Source organism: Pangasianodon hypophthalmus, chromosome 26 (genome assembly GCF_027358585.1).
Source record: "Pangasianodon hypophthalmus isolate fPanHyp1 chromosome 26, fPanHyp1.pri, whole genome shotgun sequence".
Taxonomy (NCBI): Eukaryota; Metazoa; Chordata; class Actinopteri; order Siluriformes; family Pangasiidae; genus Pangasianodon; species Pangasianodon hypophthalmus.
In genome coordinates this window covers 2,324,081-2,345,263 of record NC_069735.1, presented here as the reverse complement: position 1 = coordinate 2,345,263, position 21,183 = coordinate 2,324,081, and the positions used below count along the sequence as shown (strand labels likewise).

At 37.5% G+C, this 21,183-nt stretch overlaps 1 protein-coding gene across 2 annotated transcripts in view; it reads left to right on the top strand.

Annotated features, from left to right (window-relative positions):
- The window catches only part of LOC113535598 (receptor tyrosine-protein kinase erbB-4), a 49,981-nt gene that overhangs the window by 22,785 nt on the left and 6,013 nt on the right, over window positions 1–21,183 (top strand). For both annotated transcript variants that reach the window (XM_026929032.3, XM_053229921.1), the window contains 18 exons: window positions 358–544; window positions 7,066–7,200; window positions 7,676–7,741; window positions 8,182–8,300; window positions 8,886–9,027; window positions 9,188–9,301; window positions 10,496–10,622; window positions 11,131–11,204; window positions 12,437–12,527; window positions 12,680–12,879; window positions 13,872–14,004; window positions 15,964–16,057; window positions 17,914–18,068; window positions 18,725–18,769; window positions 18,961–19,093; window positions 19,519–19,641; window positions 19,771–19,869; window positions 20,500–20,685. In XM_026929032.3, coding sequence (XP_026784833.3) covers window positions 358–544; window positions 7,066–7,200; window positions 7,676–7,741; window positions 8,182–8,300; window positions 8,886–9,027; window positions 9,188–9,301; window positions 10,496–10,622; window positions 11,131–11,204; window positions 12,437–12,527; window positions 12,680–12,879; window positions 13,872–14,004; window positions 15,964–16,057; window positions 17,914–18,068; window positions 18,725–18,769; window positions 18,961–19,093; window positions 19,519–19,641; window positions 19,771–19,869; window positions 20,500–20,685 — 2,223 coding nt within the window. The remainder of the gene's footprint in view (window positions 1–357; window positions 545–7,065; window positions 7,201–7,675; window positions 7,742–8,181; window positions 8,301–8,885; window positions 9,028–9,187; window positions 9,302–10,495; window positions 10,623–11,130; window positions 11,205–12,436; window positions 12,528–12,679; window positions 12,880–13,871; window positions 14,005–15,963; window positions 16,058–17,913; window positions 18,069–18,724; window positions 18,770–18,960; window positions 19,094–19,518; window positions 19,642–19,770; window positions 19,870–20,499; window positions 20,686–21,183) is intronic.

Genomic DNA, 21,183 nt, shown 5'->3' with positions numbered 1-21,183 from the left:
AGTGTACAGGTGTAGAAGAAAGGATGTTCAGTGTGAGCAGATTGTGAATAAGAGTCCTGGGATGAGCACAGGATAGTCTTTATGATTGCAGCAGCAGTTAAGTACACATCTAGAGATTGTACACTTGAGATTGTCCACTGACACAAGGAGGAGTCTTGGGTGTAAACTGTTTTTGATCTTTAGGGTATCTATGTAGGACCATCCACATGAGCAAAAAGTGTAGAAGTTCAAGCAGCAGGAGTATCAGGATGAATCATGCAGGTCCGGATGGCGAGACAAGCCACAGCAATAGAAGTACGAAATGAAGAAATGAATAGTTTTATGTTTGAAAAAATGGATTGTTTTCCCTTATTCTAGTCGATCCGAGAGGTGACCGGTTACGTCCTGGTGGCTCTGAACCAGTTCGACTATCTGCCTCTGGAGAACCTGCGTATCATCCGCGGTGCCAAACTGTACGAAGGCCGTTACGCTCTGGCCATCTTCCTCAACTACAGGAGAGACGAATACTTCGGTCTGCGCCAACTCGGATTCAACAACCTAACCGGTACTCGTTCCTTTAATTCTCTCTATCTCTATGGAGGTTTCTTTTTCTATGGTTTCTCTATGTGCATATTCTCTTTTCCTGTCTCTCTCTCTCTGGAATTAATTCCCCTGACATGGCTCAATCAGCACGGCAACACAATTATGATTAACAAGGTTTGCTAATTTGTTACCTACAGCAATAATTACACCTCTCTGAAGAGTATATCAGACATTTGTTGCTTTAGCATCACATTTCTGTCCCAATTAATCTCTGGTCTTGAATTCCACTACTGCATTATGTTATTACATACTTTTATTACTTTAGCTACCATCTTTTTAGCCTCGTGAAGTAGGTTTCCAGGCAATCGAAACATGGGATTGGGCAGCAGAGCACACCATGGGCTTGCTAATGAGTTTTTAATTCTATACTGTCATTAATAAAAAAAATGTACCAATATTACCAATGTACCAAATCAGCCTTACACACTTTCCTCTTCAAATTAACTACTCAAATAGAAACATGGAATCCAACTTTGCATCTTTTCCCCTTTCAAAATGAAAATGAAAAAGGAATTCAGCATCATTTTTTCTTTTAAGGCTTCCAAGTTAAAAAAAAAAAAAAAAGTTATAGTAACCCCCAAAACTCTGTCACACTTCTGTCATTTTTAAACTCCATTTTACAAAGGAGAAAAAAAAATCCTTTAACTCCTGTGAGAGCCACACAATATTGCTGTGTAAAAAAAAAAAACAAAACTCAATAGCGAGTGTCTTTCCTGGAGTTCAGATAAAAAATAAAAATCCTTTTTTTTATGTCAGTGAAGGTGACCAGTGTGTAAAAATACAATTTATTTTTATATATAACTACACATGAATAACATTTAGATTCACGGGTTTATTTTAAGCGACTCCTCTAAAACTTCATTTTTAATCTGTTGCAAAGGATTATGGGATATTATACCCATTAACGAAGTGCAAGTCTAATGTCCTGTGAATAAAGATTATGACTGCTGGGTAGTCTAAGATCTAAGGACTAATGTGCTTTCATTATTTAGTAAAAAGAACCACACACACACACACACTCACACACACACACAAAGAAATAGACACTGTGTGAGATGGTGTGAGAACTGGGGCAGTGGCATGTATATGAGGGTGAGGAGGTGAAGGAATGCTTCTGCTTCCTTTATACCCATGCGCAAGACTGCAGTTCATTCACGACTCAATAAATTCCCCAAGATCGTGAAATATATATTACACAGGGGTCCAAGTGGCATCAACACTCCCATCTGTATTCAGTTCACTTCCTCTAGTGCTCACTGCAGTGGACTCAGGAAGTATGAGACTCTGGGTCTGAAGGGACTCTTGTTTATTTTCATTTCAGTTGGAAATAATGTAAATAGGCTAATTAAATTTTTAAAAAATCATTTTACTGGCTTTACCTTTACTCGTTATGCTAGGGTTCTACATCTTATCTCCAGATTAAACACTTTTTTTTACCACAACGTTGTTGAATTTTGAATGTGAAAAGGTGTTGATTCGTTTTTTATAACAGCAGCTCTGACAATGGCTTGTGCTTAGGAGCTCCGCAGTTTTAACAACGGAGTAGGCTAGAACAAGCTATTACACAAAAATACACCAAAAGAGCTTTTTTTTGGCATAGAAACTGGAGATGTGCCAATCAGCATTTCAATCTGGATCGATTTGTGTTGTTTTTTCGAACTCTCTGATTATTAACATTCCCCTGAAAGCCCCGCCCCTCCCCCCCATTTCAGATGTACTTGCTTAGACGACTCACGAGGCACTATTTCTTTCTGAAGAATGAAGAAAAAATCAGTGTATTAGTATGTATTAGGCAAGAAATTTCTCAAAAAATGGCACTTAGTTTCTCTGTAATATGCAGCATTAATTTTAAGAGAAAGTAAAGGAACGACTGTTTGTAGCTGCTATAAAGTAAGTGATAGCTGCAGGTAACTTGTTTCATGGACAATCCACAACGTAACTATAAATGGGTAAAAAGTATGGCTTGTTCCTTACTGAATTAAAAGTTGTTGGCAAATTGGTATAAGTGTAGTATACGAGGAATAAAACATGACGTTAAAAAATGTCTGGAAGTAATTATTAAATGGATTAAGATGTAAATTTCAGCATTCAGGAAACTGATGATGCAATGGTAATGCAATAACTAAGCAAACATAATCCTCATTCTAACCATTTTAGTGTGTGTCCCATAAAACAACATTTATGCTTCTGAACAGAGGCAGGAAGAAAACAAGACAAGGTAGAGAACTAGAGAATGATCCAATAATTCAGGGTTTTTGTTAAAATCAAATAATAAATAAAAAAAAGACTAAATTGACTTTCTTATGAGAGATAAAACTATGCATCAAGTGTCTTGTTTGTGCTTTTATCTTATCATTAGACTTTTTTTTTAGTCTTCTGTACAGTACATATGTAGGCTTTTGTCCATTTCAGAATTTTTTCCAGATTCATTTTAGGAAGCCAACTGAACCTCATCAAGCGCAGGCTGAATCATTTACTGGTAAACTTCTGCTTTCATTTGTCCCTCTTTGAAGTAAAAGTACCCTGTGTTTAGTGTTTTCTATATGTTTGTTTCAGTAGCCAGAATCAGGAAGGTACTTCAAATCCATTTCCCCTGAACACTCATCCATTAATGGAGCTGACGAGGCAAGACGAACGCGCACGGCATGGTTCATCATTAAATATTTTTCGACTCTAATTATACATCCCAATTTCTGAAAAAAAAATCTGAGTTTTGAGAATACTTTAGTAAAGCCAGTTACAAGCTCAACAAGTCTGCCATGTTGTATGCAGTAATTTACAACTGAACTTTACAGGTATTACATTCATCAGTATGTAATGATTTTTACATGCTGCATGTATAAATCTTTAATTTGAATCTCGTGTATTCCATAGTTGACTCTTACACCACCGAAATTTGCCAATGCTTGAAAACATTTAAAGAACACAACACACTTTTTATCGCTATCACTACGTTTAATATTGTGGAACATCCGAGATACAGGTTTACTTACGTAAACATTCATTCCCTTAACAAATTTGTTTTTTTTTCCTTTTTATGAAATTAATAAAGCAAAAAACACACATCTTGTTATGTTGCAGAGAAATTGCAAAGCGTAAACTCCTCTATCCTGAAATCATGAAAAATCCAACAGCGTAGTACAATGTAAAGTGATACTTTCTCCATACTTTCTGTAATAACAAGCCCAGCCATTTCCAGCAAATGTGTTTTTCGTTTAAATCAATAATGAAATTTGTTGCCAACTATTCATGCTGATACTTCTTGACAGTTTCTCCTGCTATAATTCTAAACCAGCCTGATGAATGGACAAAAACATGACAGAGTCTGATTAGCTCAGGAGCAGCGGGCGTGTTGGTCAGAATCTCATACATATAAATCATATTAAACCAATCCGGCTTTGATATCATGCAACCGGGTTGATCTCATTTTTCCTTTGGCCTTTGGTGCTTTAATAGATGCGGCAAACAAACAGGAACATCTGAGGCTCTGGAGATCACAGCTCCATGCAGCTCAGATGTAAAGTACGTGTTTCTAAACAAGGCCACCATCACTGAGCGAATGAATGAAGGCTGCATCCCAAATCCAGTGGAGTAGTGTCCTTCTGTCCTGACTTCCTTTCATCCACCCATCACCAATCTACACATGAAAGCATAGCTTTAAATGCTTTTACTTTCCCGCATATTTTATTGAACCGTCTGTGAAAGATAGATGGAAAGAATTTTCTAAAAATTCCTAGAAAATCTCAAGGTGTTCTCAGTTTCTGTTCTAAATGCAGTGCACCAAAGTTCAAAGATGTCAGACCTTCGACTGTCAGACGATACTGTCTCAGTTGCAGTGAAGGATTGTGTTGAGTACTTAGTTAACAGATTTGAAAATCCGAGTCATTATGTAATGCAACATAAAAGCTAGAGACGATTTACACAACCATGATATGAATGAGAAGATGGCTAAAATTGAAATAATCACCTATTTTATATTTCTGCACGAATAGTCCTAGTTGAAATTATCACATTAATCACTGGTGTAATTTAACAAAATGGCTTCCACACTCATTATTCATCAGTGCATAGAATAGCACTTGATCCAGCACAGCCTATTATTTTGCACACTATTATTTTTTATACTGTGTGCTAAGAGTTTATTATGTGCACACCTTAATGAAACCTCGAAACATTAAACATTTTTTCAAGTTGTCAAATTAATTACAGCTCACTCTAAATTCATAATATAGAGTAATGCTGATATGAAGTATCACGGGATAAACCAGATTTTTTCGATTTCATTCATCCAGCCGGTGCATTTAATGGCCTCCAGCCAAAGCTGGCTTGTTTTTGTGATGATATGCAATGATTTTTTTTAGATTTTATAGCACAGCTGAACAGGACGACATCAATGCAGGGGTATAAAGAAATTAGACTGGTTGGCTTGGCGTGCATGTCACGTGACATTGGAAAGCGGTCTGTTGAATGAACTTAGGAGTCATTCTTTCATGTCGTCTTGGCACTCACAACTCCAAATATGGAAACAAATAGTTTTGGAGAGGTTTTATGCCAAGCTTTTATGTATACAGACAGTTGGGCAGAATGTTTTTGCAAATTCAAAGCACGTTCCAGTTTGTCTTGCCAGGTAGTTTGCATTATTGATCGATGCCTTTTTGGATGAAATAAAAAGAACTGGAGTAGTGTCCTTACATCATGACTACATTTCATCTCACCTTTTTTTTATAGGGAACTACTCCATATATGGAGACAAATTGTTTTGGAGATGTGCCAAGCAGGTTATAATATATCTCAGAAAGCTGAATCTTTTATGAAGGCCCTCTTTTCATATTCAAAGCAGGTTCCCATTTGCCCTGCCAGTGTGTTAGAGACAGTGTGTCTGTTCTGCAGTCTGCAGCTATTCTGTAACCTGGATGCTTTATGAAAAGGTTTAAGAGGGTCCAAATTTAATTCTCTAATGTGTGGCATCCTGTGTGGAATTTTCAAGCTTTCAATCTCACAAATTACAGCTGGCTGTTCTTAGAGTATGCTTAAATCTAATGCAAGGTGTTATGCATAAATGTGTGTCAGTCAGGGAAAACCCACTGAAAATAGCTGTGGCTGAACTCTGGAAAACTGAAAAAAAAAATCTGAATTGTTTGTTTTTTTCTGCCTGTAATATACTTAAATTTATTTACTTTATCCTGCCTTCAAAGTTCATGTTGTGTAAGAAGCCAGTTTAACAAACACAGCGTTAAACAGCTCCACGCCGCCATTCTGCCTAAAGACGTCTTAAACTTGCTAGCTAAAGCCAGTTTTACGCTGTGCCATTTCAGCTGTCTCTTAAGATCATAAAATCTTGACTGAATTCTATAACAAAAGAACAGTTCAGGAAGGTCAGTAGTTTTCAAAACTATATTGTAGAAAATTTCTACACAATTTGACCATGTCAAGGGGTTTTCCCAGGCTGCCACACATATAATGTTTACAACATGAGGATTTAATCTTATCTAAAACATGAGTAATAGACTCTGAACATGTGACAAAACTAATTCTGAAGTCCTTTAAGGTTTCTGCTGGAACGTCTCAGCTTTCATCTCACTAAAATGTTTCTACAAAGCAGCATGAACATAAAGAGGAACGCCTCATTCATCTCATTCATCTTTTATTCTTTTAAAACCTGACATATTTCATCTTGACTGGTTATGAAACAGTAGGATTTGAGGCAGCTGAAATGAAATCAGAGGTCTGAAACATGATTACAGCTTAGGAGGCTGTGGGAAGACGAGCGGCTCCTCCATACACGCAGCAGTTACATTAGCTCATTCATTCGTCATTCTCAACAATCACGTCTGTTTTAGCTCAGGAAACTTATTGAGGGAGACTGCAGGGTTGCTCTGCAGAGTTGAGTTACGAGAGCATAGTAAGGAGTAAATTCTGGAATTGCGCACAGAATATCGACTTAACTATGTGCTTAACCAGATTCTGAATACAAGGAACTTTCCCCAAGTAAATATTAAGGAGTTATTAAGGAGTAACTTTTGGACTTATATGGCCCAAAGTGCCTGTTCTGGAATTTTCTAAAATAATCAGTTTATACTATATTGTAAGAAGTCTAATTCTCAAGGGACCACATTTCAAAGCTTTATGCTTTAAGCTATGTTTATCATAAACATTCATACAGCTACTGTTTGTCTCACCATGTTGTAGAGGACGTGGATTCAGAAAACTAAGCACACGTAAGGTGTGTTCTTTGAGAATCAGTAGATATATTTGCAGATTTACACAGTCTAGCCTTGTCTATAGTTTTAATGACATTTCGTAATGCAGTGTATACAAATAAACATGCAGTGACCATGAAGTTACTCTAGTTAAGCTTCACACTTTAAATAAACACTAATTTGTGTAAGCTAATTTAAACTACACATATGCATACTACACCAGCTTTTTGATACTCTCTGGATTAAATATTTAGCAGCTCTGATTTTCAACCTTTTCCATCAGAGATCCTGAACGGCGGTGTGTATGTGGATCAGAACAAGTTCCTGTGCCATGCGGACACCATCCACTGGCGGGACATCATGAGGAACCCTCACGCCGAGCTGCTGGTGGTGCCGTCCAACAACAGCGGCTATTCATGTGAGTAAATCTTTATAGATATATAACTATAACTGATTCATTGCTACTCTTCCTGCTCTATACAGAAAATGGCCAGTTGTACCCGATTCATTATAATGAAATATGATAATAAGAGCTTGCGTAGATTATCGTTTTAGTGATAGTATGGTGGACACGCCATGGGAAAAGTCTTCAAGGTAGGAGTTTACAGTTTGCGATTTCTTATAACATGACAAGCTACATCTTTTTAACTTCAAGAGACAAGAAGAAAGCTGGTAAGGGAATGACTGTTTATAGCTGCTATAACATAAGTGATAACAGGAAGTAACTTGTTCCGCTGTTATAGGTAGACAGTGAACTACACTTTAGTAACTTTAGTAACAGTAACTCCATTTTATTGCACTACTTCACTGTTGATTATTTTCCTATAACAGTATGACACAAAGTGTTTAATTCCTTACTTAGTACTTACTTACTAAAGTCCCTTTCTTTATAGGCAGACGATGCCATCGATCCTGTAATGGACGCTGTTGGGGACACCAAGAGAATCAGTGCCAAATCTGTGAGTGTCTTAAATATACACTATCTCTGAGTGACCTAAATATAAACACACCCTTTACCAAGCGTCTTGTCTGTCTTACTTTTATGCTAATGCACCATGTTTTCACATGAATGCTAAAAGAAACAATCTAGGATAAAAGACAGTTTGTATTACAGACACATCATCCAATCAGTACCAGACGAAACATTACGACAAACAACTGTGTTTGTTGTGTCTTTACCTGTTATATGTTGCAATGTTTCTTGCATTGAGAATCTTTTCCATAAACAAAGTTTAGCTTTTATCTTTTAGAATTGTTGATTTTTTTAGAATATTTAGCAAAAAATTATGAAAGGTTTTTTTTTTTTTTCTCTAGTGCACACAGGTTTTTGGACCCAACTGTATATAACTGAAAAGAAAAAAAAAATCTGGTGTAAGTTTAAATGTTGTGTGTGTGTCAGTAACGAAGACGGTGTGCGCTGATCAGTGTGACAGTCGCTGTTTCAGTCCATTCGTCAGTGACTGCTGTCACCGCGAGTGTGCTGGAGGCTGTTCAGGACCCAAACACACCGACTGCTTCGTATGTCCTCTTTCTTTTATATTAATAATATAATACCTTGTCGTACAATATCACTATTATATATTATTTTTATAGTCTGGTGTACAGTAGAGATTTACTCAACCATTCACAGTGTTGTTATAAAGTTCATTTTAAGGCCAGTATTTATGCAAATATTTATACAAATCAGTTTGACAATATTACAAAATCGTGCTTTCTGAATGGGTCAGATTTAATCTCAGAAAAGTAATGGCACTCTTGCAATAATGCCATTGTTGTTTATAGCTTTATGAGTTTCAATTACTTCAGGTTATTGCTGCACGCACACAGGGATTGTATACATGCCTAGATTTTAATTAGAATAGCATTTCACTCTTTTACATTCTGCCTTGGATCAATTGTTCATTATGTTTTTTGTTTTTTTTTTGCACTTTCCACATGTGAACGGTGTTAAATTAATAAAACATAGTGGTTTATGCCAAAACAAATCTTAATTGTATACCAGGAGAATGATTTATGAGCTAAAGTGAGACAAATATGCATGGTTCATCCAAAATCAGTGACCTTTAACCTCTTGATTAATGTGTTATTGTGTATTTGATGTAGGCTTGCACTAACTTTAATGACAGCGGCGCTTGTGTGACTCAGTGTCCTCAACCTTTCATCTACAACCCAACAACCTTCCAGCTGGAGCACAATCCCAAAGTCAGATACACGTACGGAGCGTTCTGCGTCAAGAAATGTCCACGTGAGTGAGGCGGAAAAGAGGCGTTATTGAATAAAATGTAAATTGTATCCAAGAGATATTGTCAATTTTGGTTAAATATAGATAGAAAATGTCATGACTTGTCATGGTTGTTGTTTTTAATATTTCAAATATTAAAAAGCTCCATTGTGGTGTCGTCCAGATAACTTTGTGGTGGATCACAGCTCCTGTGTTCGAGCCTGCCCAAGTAACAAGATGGAGGTGGAGGAGAACCACGTCAGGATGTGTGTCCCCTGTACTGATATCTGTCCTAAAGGTGAACATCCACCAGTCAGTACATCTGTTTGAACTGGAAAGATGCGCCAATTCTAGTAAATCTGATTGCTGATTCCATTAAAAATTCTGAACTCATGTAAACATCTAAAGCCATTAACTAGGCTTATTTACGTAGAAGTAGGTACCAAAGGTCTACAACTATTGCGTTATTTTTCACAGACCATCACAATAACTTTAGATTATACTGAACAATGACTTAATGGCTACATTCGTTCTCTAATCCGTGTTACTGTAGCAGAAAAAAAAGGTTAACTCTACTAAGCATGGACGTCCTGAATGTACATAAATACTGTGTCATTATTTTGCATTAATACATAGAGTATCTTGCTATTTTGTCTTTATTTCAACATAAGCAATTGTTTAATTAATCCAAATGTTGCTTTATTGGAATCCAGTGTAATTTCCTATTCAGATATGTCTAATGATTCGTAATTCACTGCAACGTGTTTATCAGTTTGTCAATCAGTTTAAGTGTTCGGAGTCCAAATAATATATAGAATAACAAAATATTAACTCAAAATAACAAGATGTGAGATACTGAAATTATGAGATATTACATTGAAATAATAAGATAATAACTTTAAAAGTGAGATAGTAAGTAGAAATAATGAGATATTAAGTTGAAATAATGATATTAGGTCATAATAACGAGAGTGACTTGAAATAATGAGATATTAACAAAATAACAAGATATTAAGCCAAAATAAGACAATATTACACTGAGACAAAATGGTCACTGAATTTACTTGCAAACATTGGGTTCATGTGAATGAATCGAGTTACATTAACACATTTATTTCGTACAGTGTAATTGAATTACGTTAATACTACACATATTGATCACACTCACTCTACATATTTCACAGTAATTAGAAACTTGTTTAAATTTAATATAAGCAATGAAATTGTGTTGTGATTAAAAAAAAAACGTAATATTTTTACTGTACGTAAACTATATGCAATATGTTCTCTTCAGCGTGACCGCCCCCTTTTTTTTAGTGTAGGTCAAAATAACAACATAGCACTTCATCTTCTTTTATCCACAACTTGCAGATCGGAGCTTCCCGCAAAGCAGCAGATAAATGAGATGAGTAGTTAGCAATGAGCCTAGAGCTGTTTGCAGTTGGATATTTATCAGAGTTTGAGTGTTTGTTGGTGTGCGTTGGTGTTTGAGTGTGTGATGGAATAGGGACGGGCAGTTTACACACGGCCCAGACCGTGGACTCCAGCAACATCGACAAGTTCATCAACTGCACCAAAATCAACGGCAACCTGATTTTCCTCATCACTGGAATCAAAGGGTGAGAAATTTCTCTCTCTCTCTCTCTCTCTCTCTCTCTCTCTCTCTCTCTCTGTCTGAAACTTACAAGACTCGCAACACAGTCTATCTTTTTATTTTTTGTGTAAAGTAATCCATCTCCGAGCTTGATTTCCCCGGAGTATGTTCAATTTTCTGCAACAGAATTTCAATTTTTACTTGAACTTTAGAGCTTTGCTGTTCACATACTAATTTTTCAGAACCTTGAGTCTATGCACCTGTATTACAGTTTTTTTTTTTTTTTTTCGCTTATTTGACAGTTTTCTTACAGGCCATCATTCAGTAAGATTGTCAGAACTCATTTAATGTTTTCATCAAGCTGCCTTGTTGCTCTGAGACGTCATTAGTCCGTCCTTCACTCCATGAGCTTTTTTTTTCCCCCTCAGTGTCTCAGGAGCTCACTTATGCTTTCGAACTCCATTTTAAACCTCGCTCTGAAGTGCTCAACTATTTGCTTCCCGCCTATGATGTTTCTCTTCACTCCCTAACAGAGACATGTACCACGGCATCAGAGCTTTGGACCCTGAGAGACTCAGTGTGTTCCTCACAGTTAAAGAGATCACAGGTGAGGAGGAGGGCTCAGTTATACACCACTTTCCACACTATGTAGTGTACTTCTAAGGAATGCCATCAGAATGGTTTTTCAACTCTAACTGTTAATGTTTCCTGATTACTAGTTTACTGGTTAGTGATGATAACCAACATGTTCAGGATGTTCTGAGCGAATGACCTTTTAAAAACATCAGCAAAGAAAAATAGAGATAAAATGAATATATGAATACTTGAACTCATATTAGCAGAAATAAAGAACGTAATAATAAATAAAATGAAAATGTAAAATAAAAGATTAACACAATATATAAATTAGGAAATATTATACAACGCAATAATGTAAACTAAAATGAAATATAAAATATAATTCGCAACAAAATATACAATAAATTTGTTAATAAAAGACATTACAAAATAATATACAAAGTGTAATAATATACAATAAAGGAAAATGTCAAATCTAATTTAATAGACAATACAAAAACAAAGTAAAATATATTATAAAATGTAAAAAAAAATGATATAAAATATAATGGAAAACTAACAATGATATAATACACCATAATAACACAAAAATAAAACAGATAAACTGAATATATGAATATGTTTAGATAATATTGTCAATAATAAGGGAAATTTTATATATATATAAAATTTTATATATATAAAATTATATAAAAAATAGTAAATACAACCAGTCACTGTTCCTAAAGTTTAAAAATTATAATCTATTTTTGTATGTAATTTTATTCAACTTTTTGAAGTGGTATCTTTACAATCTTTTTATTAATCTGAATTTATCGGAAATGGTGATGTAGGTGAAACAGTGTATTTATCAATTTCTTAGAATTCAATTGAACTATTATATCTCCTGCTCCATCTTTCCTATTAAACTCATGCCTCTGACTGTGTCGTGGAGCTAATGGGGTGAAACTTTCTTGTAATGAAAACCGCAGTATAAAGTAAAAAGTAATGGCGCCTCTCACACTGAACACTCATTATTTAAACATGTGATGATTATTGCACGCCTTCTAGTCAATAATAAAACCCTGTTTTGTAATTTTTTTTGTATTATTTATCAACATTTCTCATTCTGTTCCCTTATCAGTATGTCTTTTATGTGCCGTTAAAGAAAAAGCAAGCAAAAAAGAGCCTGTGTATGAGGAGGAAATGTCATTGTTAAATGTCAACAGCGTTGTTTAGTGTGAAATTCGGTTCAGAGAGAAAACGATGATGAATTTTTAGGTTTCTTGAACATCCAGTCATGGCCAGAGAACATGACAGACTTCAGCGTGTTCTCCAACCTCAGCATCATTGGAGGACGAACTCTTTACAGGTGAGAGCGAAAGAATACGAGCACAGAATTGATTTTATGTGCCTTGTGCTCATTAGGACTGATTTACTTATTAACGCTGGAATAAAGTTGTTAGGATTATTATTGTTGTTAGGATTATTATTGTTAGCGTCGATGTTGGTTTTCTCCCTCAGTGGCGTCTCTCTGCTGATCCTGAAGCAGCGCTGGATCACATCCCTGAGCTTCCAGTCTCTGCAGGAGATCAGCGCCGGGAACGTTTACATCAGCAACAACAGCCAGCTGTGTTTCTATCACACGCTGAACTGGACGAGGTTTTTCCGCTCCAGCAGTCAGAGAGCTCTGCTGAACAACAACAAGGACACGCAACAGTGCAGTGAGTGGATAGCAGCCGACACCAGACTTATCGACATACCCTTGAAGTTTAAATGGGTGATTTACTGCAGAGAATACAGTAAAAATACACAAGGATAACACTTTACACACATCCTACAGGACGGTAAAACTGGGTGTGTCGGGTTTGATGTCAATAATCATTCATTACACATCATTAAAAGTGTAAAAGATACGAATTGTTTCTTTGGTATAAAGTGGAGGAATAAAGTGCTTCAGGTAAGAGTAACTCCGCTTCGTCACGCCAACCTGTCGTCGATTATTTTCCTATAACATCACCACTGTTGTGCTTTATTAAGTCAAACTCTGGCACATCAGACGGTGACACTTGCACTAAGCGTGATTCATCACTGCAGAGAATGCGCATCCTTTCCTCTAGAATCCTTTATAGCTTTCTCTCATTTTCCGTGACATTTATCTCTGAGTGTCGTCATGGAAACCCGTCTTATTCACCTCCCAAAGAAAAGTTTTTGTGCTGACATGACTCCCTGAATTTGTTTCTACTCAGGGTAGACAAATTTCCCATGGTTCTCCCACATCATGTGAGATTGCACAGCCCAGCTCTCTAAAATATTACAATTTCATAATGTCACGTACCGCCAGCAAAGCAGCTGCGGCAGCACAGAAATCTGAAGAGTAAACTTGGTAAAAAAAAGTGATGTCTCAAGATGAGCTCCAGAGAGTCCTGCCTCTGTTGCAAAATGTCACGTCTGCGCCTACAACCTCCACAGCTCCCATGATCCCCAGCTTTGCAATCACATCATCATACCATAACAAATCCCTTTCCACGACTGATCACGAGTTCCTGGTGAACAAACTGAGTACAACGTTAACAACAACAACAATATCATTAAGGCTGCTTTAATAGGCAGAGCAGTGATGCGGTAACTTCATTTACATGTTGTTAGAAGCTGCAAAATTGTCACTTAAATACTTGTCATAAACAATTAGTGTGTGTGTGTGTGTGTTTTACAGTTACAGAGCAGCATGTGTGTGATAAGCTGTGTTCAGAAGCAGGATGTTGGGGTCCCGGTCTTGACCAGTGTGTGTCCTGTAGGCACTACAGTCGCGGGAGGACGTGTGTGAAGTCGTGCAACCTGTACCACGGGTCAGTGTGTTCACGTTACACTAGACTAAACGTATATAACTACAGGAACTACTGTGTTTGTCTGATTCCACCTAACAGCATGTGTTTTATTCCTTTGTTACCACAACAACTGGCCAACGATTACAGTTTTTTACTAATTAAAGACCTCGCACTAATTAAAGACCTCGCACTTTTCACTTTGTTCGTAGAAACGTTTAATGTTCACGAAACAGTTGAGTTTCTGTTGACTTGCGTTGTAGCAGCTACACACAGTCATTCCCTCAACAGCCTTTAAGTTAGTATGACAAAAAAAAAAACACTTTTCTTTTAAACCGTTTACGTGAAGTCCTGTGGAACTTGTTGCTATAGAAACGATAACGTATTAGAAGGAGTGGATTAATATAAACCTGTGATTTTCTTCCAAATCAGAACTGAATTTAATAATAAAATATGAAATTATTTATAAGCAACGCATACGGACTTAACCGCAATGCTAATACGCTAATACGTGAAACACGTAATCCGTCACAGAACTGAGCATGAAATTGTAGCCTGACAAAAAGAAGAGAAGAAGAACAAAAGAAGAAAATTAACATTTCGTTCCAGCAGGATTATTGAAAGAATGGCGGGTCGGCGGGTCGGTTGTTCCTGGTTTATTCATTAAAGCAAAAGATATTCCCTCTCTGTGTCAACTGTGACTGCCTGTGAGCGTCTGATGAATAGACATGACTTTGATAAGTTTGGTTCGTCACTTTCTAACTCACTTATTTTACACTTTTCTTTTCACCTCCAGAGTTTAGGAATCTTATTAATATTTTTTTTTCAGTCTTGTTGAGTGATGCCACAATTGTAAACTAAAGATCAACGACATTTTAAACACAGGTCAAGTGTCAAATATCAAATATTTCCTTATTTCCCTATACGTTTATGAATCAGTTTAACATCTCATGCTTGAAACATGTTTTTTCCACCCATTCACCCCTATGAATGCATTGGAACATTCCACAAGTCAAAAAGTCGCATCATCCTAATTTCTAGAAGATCATGAGAAGAAGAAAAATATGTTCTGTCAGTCTCTTTTTTGTTGTTGTTGTTGTTGTTGTTGTTTACTTTCAGCGATATTTTCGATACTCGCTCATGAGCTCACTTCGAAAGTAAAAAAAAAAAAAAAACGTATATGATTAGAATGTCCTTAACGTCGTCATGGACGCTAGTTAACAACGTTTTGTGCATTTGCTAATTCTATGCTAAACACCTCAACCGTGTTACTCATTTAAGAGCAAAACGCAGCCTTTCCGGAAAGAAATCTCGTAAATAAAATGACATAATGTTCGCTGAGATGGGTTAACAGAATGATTAAATAAATGTATTCTTAGATTCAGTGTTTAAAAATGCTTAGAAAATAAAGTTTAAGAGTAACAAGCGCTAAAGGCCACCACAATCCTGGAATCACCCTGTTAATTAATTCTTTAATGTATTTTTCATTTTTCTGCACCCACACACACACACAATACAACAACTATACACTATACACAATTACACACTATACCTAAACATCACTGTGTGTAATTTCTGGTTAAATGTGTACAGAGTATCATTTCTTTCTTTCTACATTTCATACCATTGTTATGGCCGGTTTGTTTAGCCAAGTTTCCTAGTGTCTTTGCTAAGAAAATCGATCGGGATACAATGGAGGGACGGCTGTTTGTCCTGTTTTTTCCCCTCCCAGTGGAAGGAAAGTGAATTATTCATGGTTCGTCTCACATCCCTGGAGCTCTGGACACTCTGAGCTCGGGGTTTAGAGGAGCTGAAACAGTAAGAAGAACCTGCTGATGTTTGTGGAAATTTGAATTGCTATTTATTCCAGTACTGAATACGACACAAAGGTATTTTTTTCCTAACAGAGATTACGGTGGTTTTGCTAATGCTGTTTGTGTGTGGGTGTGTGGGTGTGTGTGTGTGGGTGTGTGTGTGTTACAGAGAATTCCGGGAGTTCATCAACGGATCAGCGTGTGTGGCGTGCGACAGCCAGTGTGAGAAATCCGGAGATAAAACACTGACCTGTCACGGACCAGTAAGACATTAAGCGTTTGTTTGTTTCTGCTGTAACGTACGTGATAACGGGTACTAGCTTGTTTCACAGATGTTCCACAACATTAAATGTAACTCCAATTAGATTAAAAGTTGTTGTTCTTAAATTCATGTAGCTTTAATTTAGTACTTTTGCATTTAGTACCTAATAAAAGTACCTTTGCTTGTCGCCTTTTTCAAGGTTTGTGCCTTGACTATGTATCTGTTGCATGTTTAGAATCTGACTCTGTGTGTGTGTGTGTGTGTGTGTGTGTGTGTGTGTGTGTGTGTGTGTGTGGGTGTGTGTGTGTGGGTGTGTGTGTGTGTGTTTGGGTGTGTGTGTTGTATTGGACTCATTGGTTCAGTATTTTTACTCTGATTTCTGCTTTCTGTAGAAGTGTGTTTATTAACTTTTGCTACACGATTTACCTTCATCATTAATGCAGTGAACATACTATTGTTTTATTCTGTCGCTCACTCGCTCGCTCTCTCTCTCTGTCTGTTTGTCTGTCTGTCTCTCTCTCTTTCTCTGTATCTCTTCCCCTCTTTCTCCGTCTTTCTGTATCTGTCTCTATGTCTCTATATATCTGTCTATCTCTGTATGTCTGTTTGTCTCTCACTCTTACTCTGTCTTACTGCCTCTGTTTGTCTCTCTGTCTATCTTTTTCTCTTTATCTCTGTCTCTGCCCCTCTCTCTCTTTCTCTCTCTTTATCTATCGATCTCTTTCTCCATTTCTCTCTCTATCTATGTCTCTTTCTCTGTCTTGCTCTTTCGCTCTCTCTCTCTCTCTCTCTCTCTTTATCTATCTATCTCTTTCTCCATTTATCTCTCTTTCTCTGTCTCTGTTGTCTCTCTGTCTGCCTCTGTCTGTCTATGTCTCTGTCTCTGTCTTGCTCTGTCGCTCTCTCTCTATCTATCTCTTTCTCCATTTATCTCTCTTTCTCTGTCTCTGTTGTCCCTCTGTCTGCCTCTGTCTGTCTATGTCTCTGTCTCTGTTTTGCTCTGTCGCTCTCTCTCTCTCTATCTATCTATCTATCTATCTATCTATCTATCTATCTATCTATCTATCTATCTCTTTCTCCATTTATCTCTCTTTCTGTGTCTCTGTTGTCTCTCTGTCTGCCTCTGTCTGTCTATGTCTCTGTCTCTGTTTTGCTCTGTCGCTCTCTCTCTCTCCCTCTCTCTCTATCTATCTATCTATCTATCTGTCTATCTCTCTTTCTCTGTCTCTGTTGTCCCTCTGTCTGCCTCTGTCTGTCTATGTCTCTGTCTCTGTCTTGCTCTGTCGCTCTATCTATCTATCTATCTATCTATCTATCTATCTATCTATCTATCTATCTATCTATCTATCTATCTATCTATCTATCTCTTTCTCCATTTATCTCTCTTTCTGTGTCTCTGTTATCTCTCTGTCTGCCTCTGTCTGGCTATGTCTCTGTCTCTGTCTTGCTGTCGCTCTATCTATCTATCTCTTTCTCCATTTATCTCTCTTTCTCTGTCTGTTGTCTCTCTGTCTGCCTCTGTCTGTCTATGTCTCTGTCTCTGACTTGCTCTGTCACTCTATCTATCTATCTATCTATCTATCTATCTATCTATCTATCTTTCTCTTTCTCCATTTATCTCTCTTTCTGTGTCTCTGTTATCTCTCTGTCTGCCTCTGTCTGTCTATGTCTCTGTCTCTGTCTTGCTGTTGCTCTGTCTCTCTCTCTTTCACTGTCTATCTATTTGTCTGTCTGTCTGTCTGTCTGTCTGTCTGCCTGTCTTCTTTCTCTCTCTGTCTGTCTGACTGTCTTTCTCTGTCTCTCTGTTTCTCTCGCTGTCTATCCCTCTCTCTCTCTCTCTCTCTCTCTCCTCTTCAGGGTGCAGATCAGTGTATGAAGTGTGTTCATGTGAAAGACGGGCCCAGCTGCGTGGAGAAATGTCCTGATGGGCTGCAGGGTGCCGACAGCTTCATCTTCAAATACGCACACAGCAACAACGAGTGCAGACCCTGCCACACCCACTGCACCCGGGGGTACGTGTGTGTATCTGTGTGTGTGTGTGTGTGTGTGTTCATTTTTGATTAATGCTGATAAACTAAGTGCTCCAACACGTGACAGCTGAAAAAACCTGCAAATGTGAAGCGCACTGTAATGAACCATAAGGAATTAGATCACTTACTCATGATGATATCATTTCCTCGTAATGCAGCAGCAGCCTGAGTGTAATAGCAATAAGTCTGCATGCTGTATGTGTGTGTGTGTGTGTGTGTGTGTGTTTTTCTCGATTAACTTGTATACTGCACTGAATCTAACACAGAATTAAATCTCTAAATCACACTTTATTAAACTTACAACTGCTGTAGATTGTGGTCATTATTCCTGGCACCCAGCAGAGATTTTAGAGCAAAGCTTTAATAGAAAAGATTTTAATTGGGAGTAAATTGTTCATTAGAGCTCAGTGTCACTGTGAGGAGTCCAGCTGAGAGATTGAACTCCCTGCTCCAAGTGCATTCTGGGTACATGGCCTCAGCCTGTTAAAATGAGGGATATTACAAACTGTATAGATGTGTTTATGTGATAGATTAGTGTTCAAGTAAAACCTTTTTTTATATTACATAAACTATTTTTTACACTAATTACACTACACTAATATAAACTAATTTTTTACACATCGCTGTGTGTCTTTCAGATGCACTGGACCTCGGATTCAAGACTGCATTGGAATGATGGACAGGTAATAATAGTGCTAACTTATTATTATTATTATTATTATTTTACTCATATCCACCCCTGCTGGAATGAAACTCCAGTGAATATATGTTTTAGATATAACACCTCCAGGAAGTGATTTTCTTTCTTCTTCTTCTTTCGTTTTGGAATTTTGACATTTTTGGCTGCCTAAACGTTAGCCGTTTTTCATTACAGGACTCCTCTGATTGCAGCCGGAGTGATCGGGATGATGTTTGTGCTCGTGATTGTGGCGCTCGGTTTTGCTGTTTATTTCAGACGCAAGAGCATCAAGAAGAAGAGAGTGTTACGGCGCTTTCTGGAATCAGAGGTACAAATTACTGATCTGGGATCTGTGTGTGTATATATAGGTGTATAGTGTACGTGAGTGTGTTATTGTAATAACTGATCTGGGATCTGCTGTGTGTATATATAGGTGTATAGTGTACGTGAGTGTGTTATTGTAATAACTGATCTGGGATCTGCTGTGTGTATATATAGGTGTATAGTGTATGTGAGTGTGTTATTGTAATAACTGATCTGGGATCTGCTGTGTGTATATATAGGTGTATAGTGTATGTGAGTGTGTTATTGTAATAACTGATCTGGGATCTGTGTGTGTATATATAGGTGTATAGTGTACGTGAATGGGTTATTGTAATAACTGATCTGGGATCTGCTGTGTGTATATATAGGTGTATAGTGTATGTTAGTGTGTTATTGTAATAACTGATCTGGGATCTGTGTGTGGATCAGCTCCTGGAGCCTCTTAAAGCCAGTGGAACAGCACTGAATCAGGCTCAGCTGCGCTTACTGAAGGAAACTGAACTCAAGAAGGTTAAAATCCTGGGATCTGGAATCTTCAGTACTGTTTACAAGGTAATCGAGAAAGAGAGAGAGATAGAGTGTTTTTTTTTGTGTGTGTGTGTGTGTGTGTGAGAGAGAGAGAGAGATAAGTGTGCATTTTATTATTCTATAAAATATCTGAGTGTGGTTTTTCTCTATCAGGGCATCTGGATACCTGAAGGTGAAAGTGTGAAAATCCCAGTGGCTGTAAAAGTCCTCAATGAAACCACAGAACCAAAATCCAACGCAAAGTTTCTGGATGTGAGTAGCAGCGATGCTCTTTTCCGTGCGCATAAATCTCCACGTACACACATCAAGATCTTTGGTTTAATGTATGTACGAAACAGAAAATGTCATGTCATAATTAAAAACAGCTATAAACTATATTCATGTGCATGCACTCTAAATAAGTGCATTAGTATACACACACACACACACACACACACACATAAGCACACAGATGAGTACATGCTGAGGGTCACTCTCACTAATGGCGGTCACCTCTTCTGAGAGGCGAGGGAACCCTAAACACACTCTCTCATTATTTTTTCTGTCTCTCTTTCTCTCTATAAGCCTTCGTGGATAATGTTTAGTCTGGGATTTGAGAGGACAGATATTGATGACCTTTCTCTCTTTTTTTTTTCTTAGAGTGATGAAAAAAGTCTTCATTCTATGCTCTTTCTTACTTTTCTTCAAGGCCAATGTTAATGCACAGCCTTTTCTCTGAATTCAGGATTAAATAAATAATAAGAAAAAAAAACATCTATTAAAAGCATTGCATGGCCGTCAAGGTGAACGTTAGCACGATCGCGTTTTTCAAAGGGTCTAAACCTGCATCTGAGGTTCACAGCTTTCTATTACAAGGTCACGTTTTTTTTTTTACCCCCTCAGGAGGCTGTGATGGTGTCCAGCATGGATCACCCACACCTGCTGCGTCTGCTCGGGGTGTGTGTGAGCCCGAACGTGCAGCTGGTGACCCAGTTCATGCCCCACGGCTGCCTGCTGGATTACGTTCACGAGCACAAGGACAACGTCGGCTCTCAACTGCTGCTCAACTGGTGTGTGCAGATCGCCAAGGTAAGAGGGTCCTGTTTCTGTTTTACCTTGTATTTTTCTCTTTTTGTGCTCCGTACACACGCAAAAATCTCCAAGTCTCAGTTATTTACAGTATAAGTCTCAATGTCCTTCAATGAGAAACTCATTATTAGGGGTATAGAGTATGAAGTAACTGAATATGATTACATCCTTCACATTCGCCAGCTAGCCTTTCTAGTTTTTAAATCACTCTTGCTTTAGGCTTTCAGGCAAAAATATCTTTTATTTTTCATGATTTTATTTATTTTTTTTAAATTATGACTTGCTTTTGTCATGACTATAAGTAGCATTGCTGTCTGAAGAAAGTGGTGTCCTTGATTTCTTCATTCAGCAGTCTCTATAAACTATTAGTGATAAAATCACACTGGGGCTGCACAGCATGGTCCTACTTTTCCTCCGTCTCCATTTTTTTTCTTCTTGGGATGTTCTGCCACATCGCCTAGCTCTGCTCTGTTTTTGTTTTTTGGTTTTTTTGTGGCC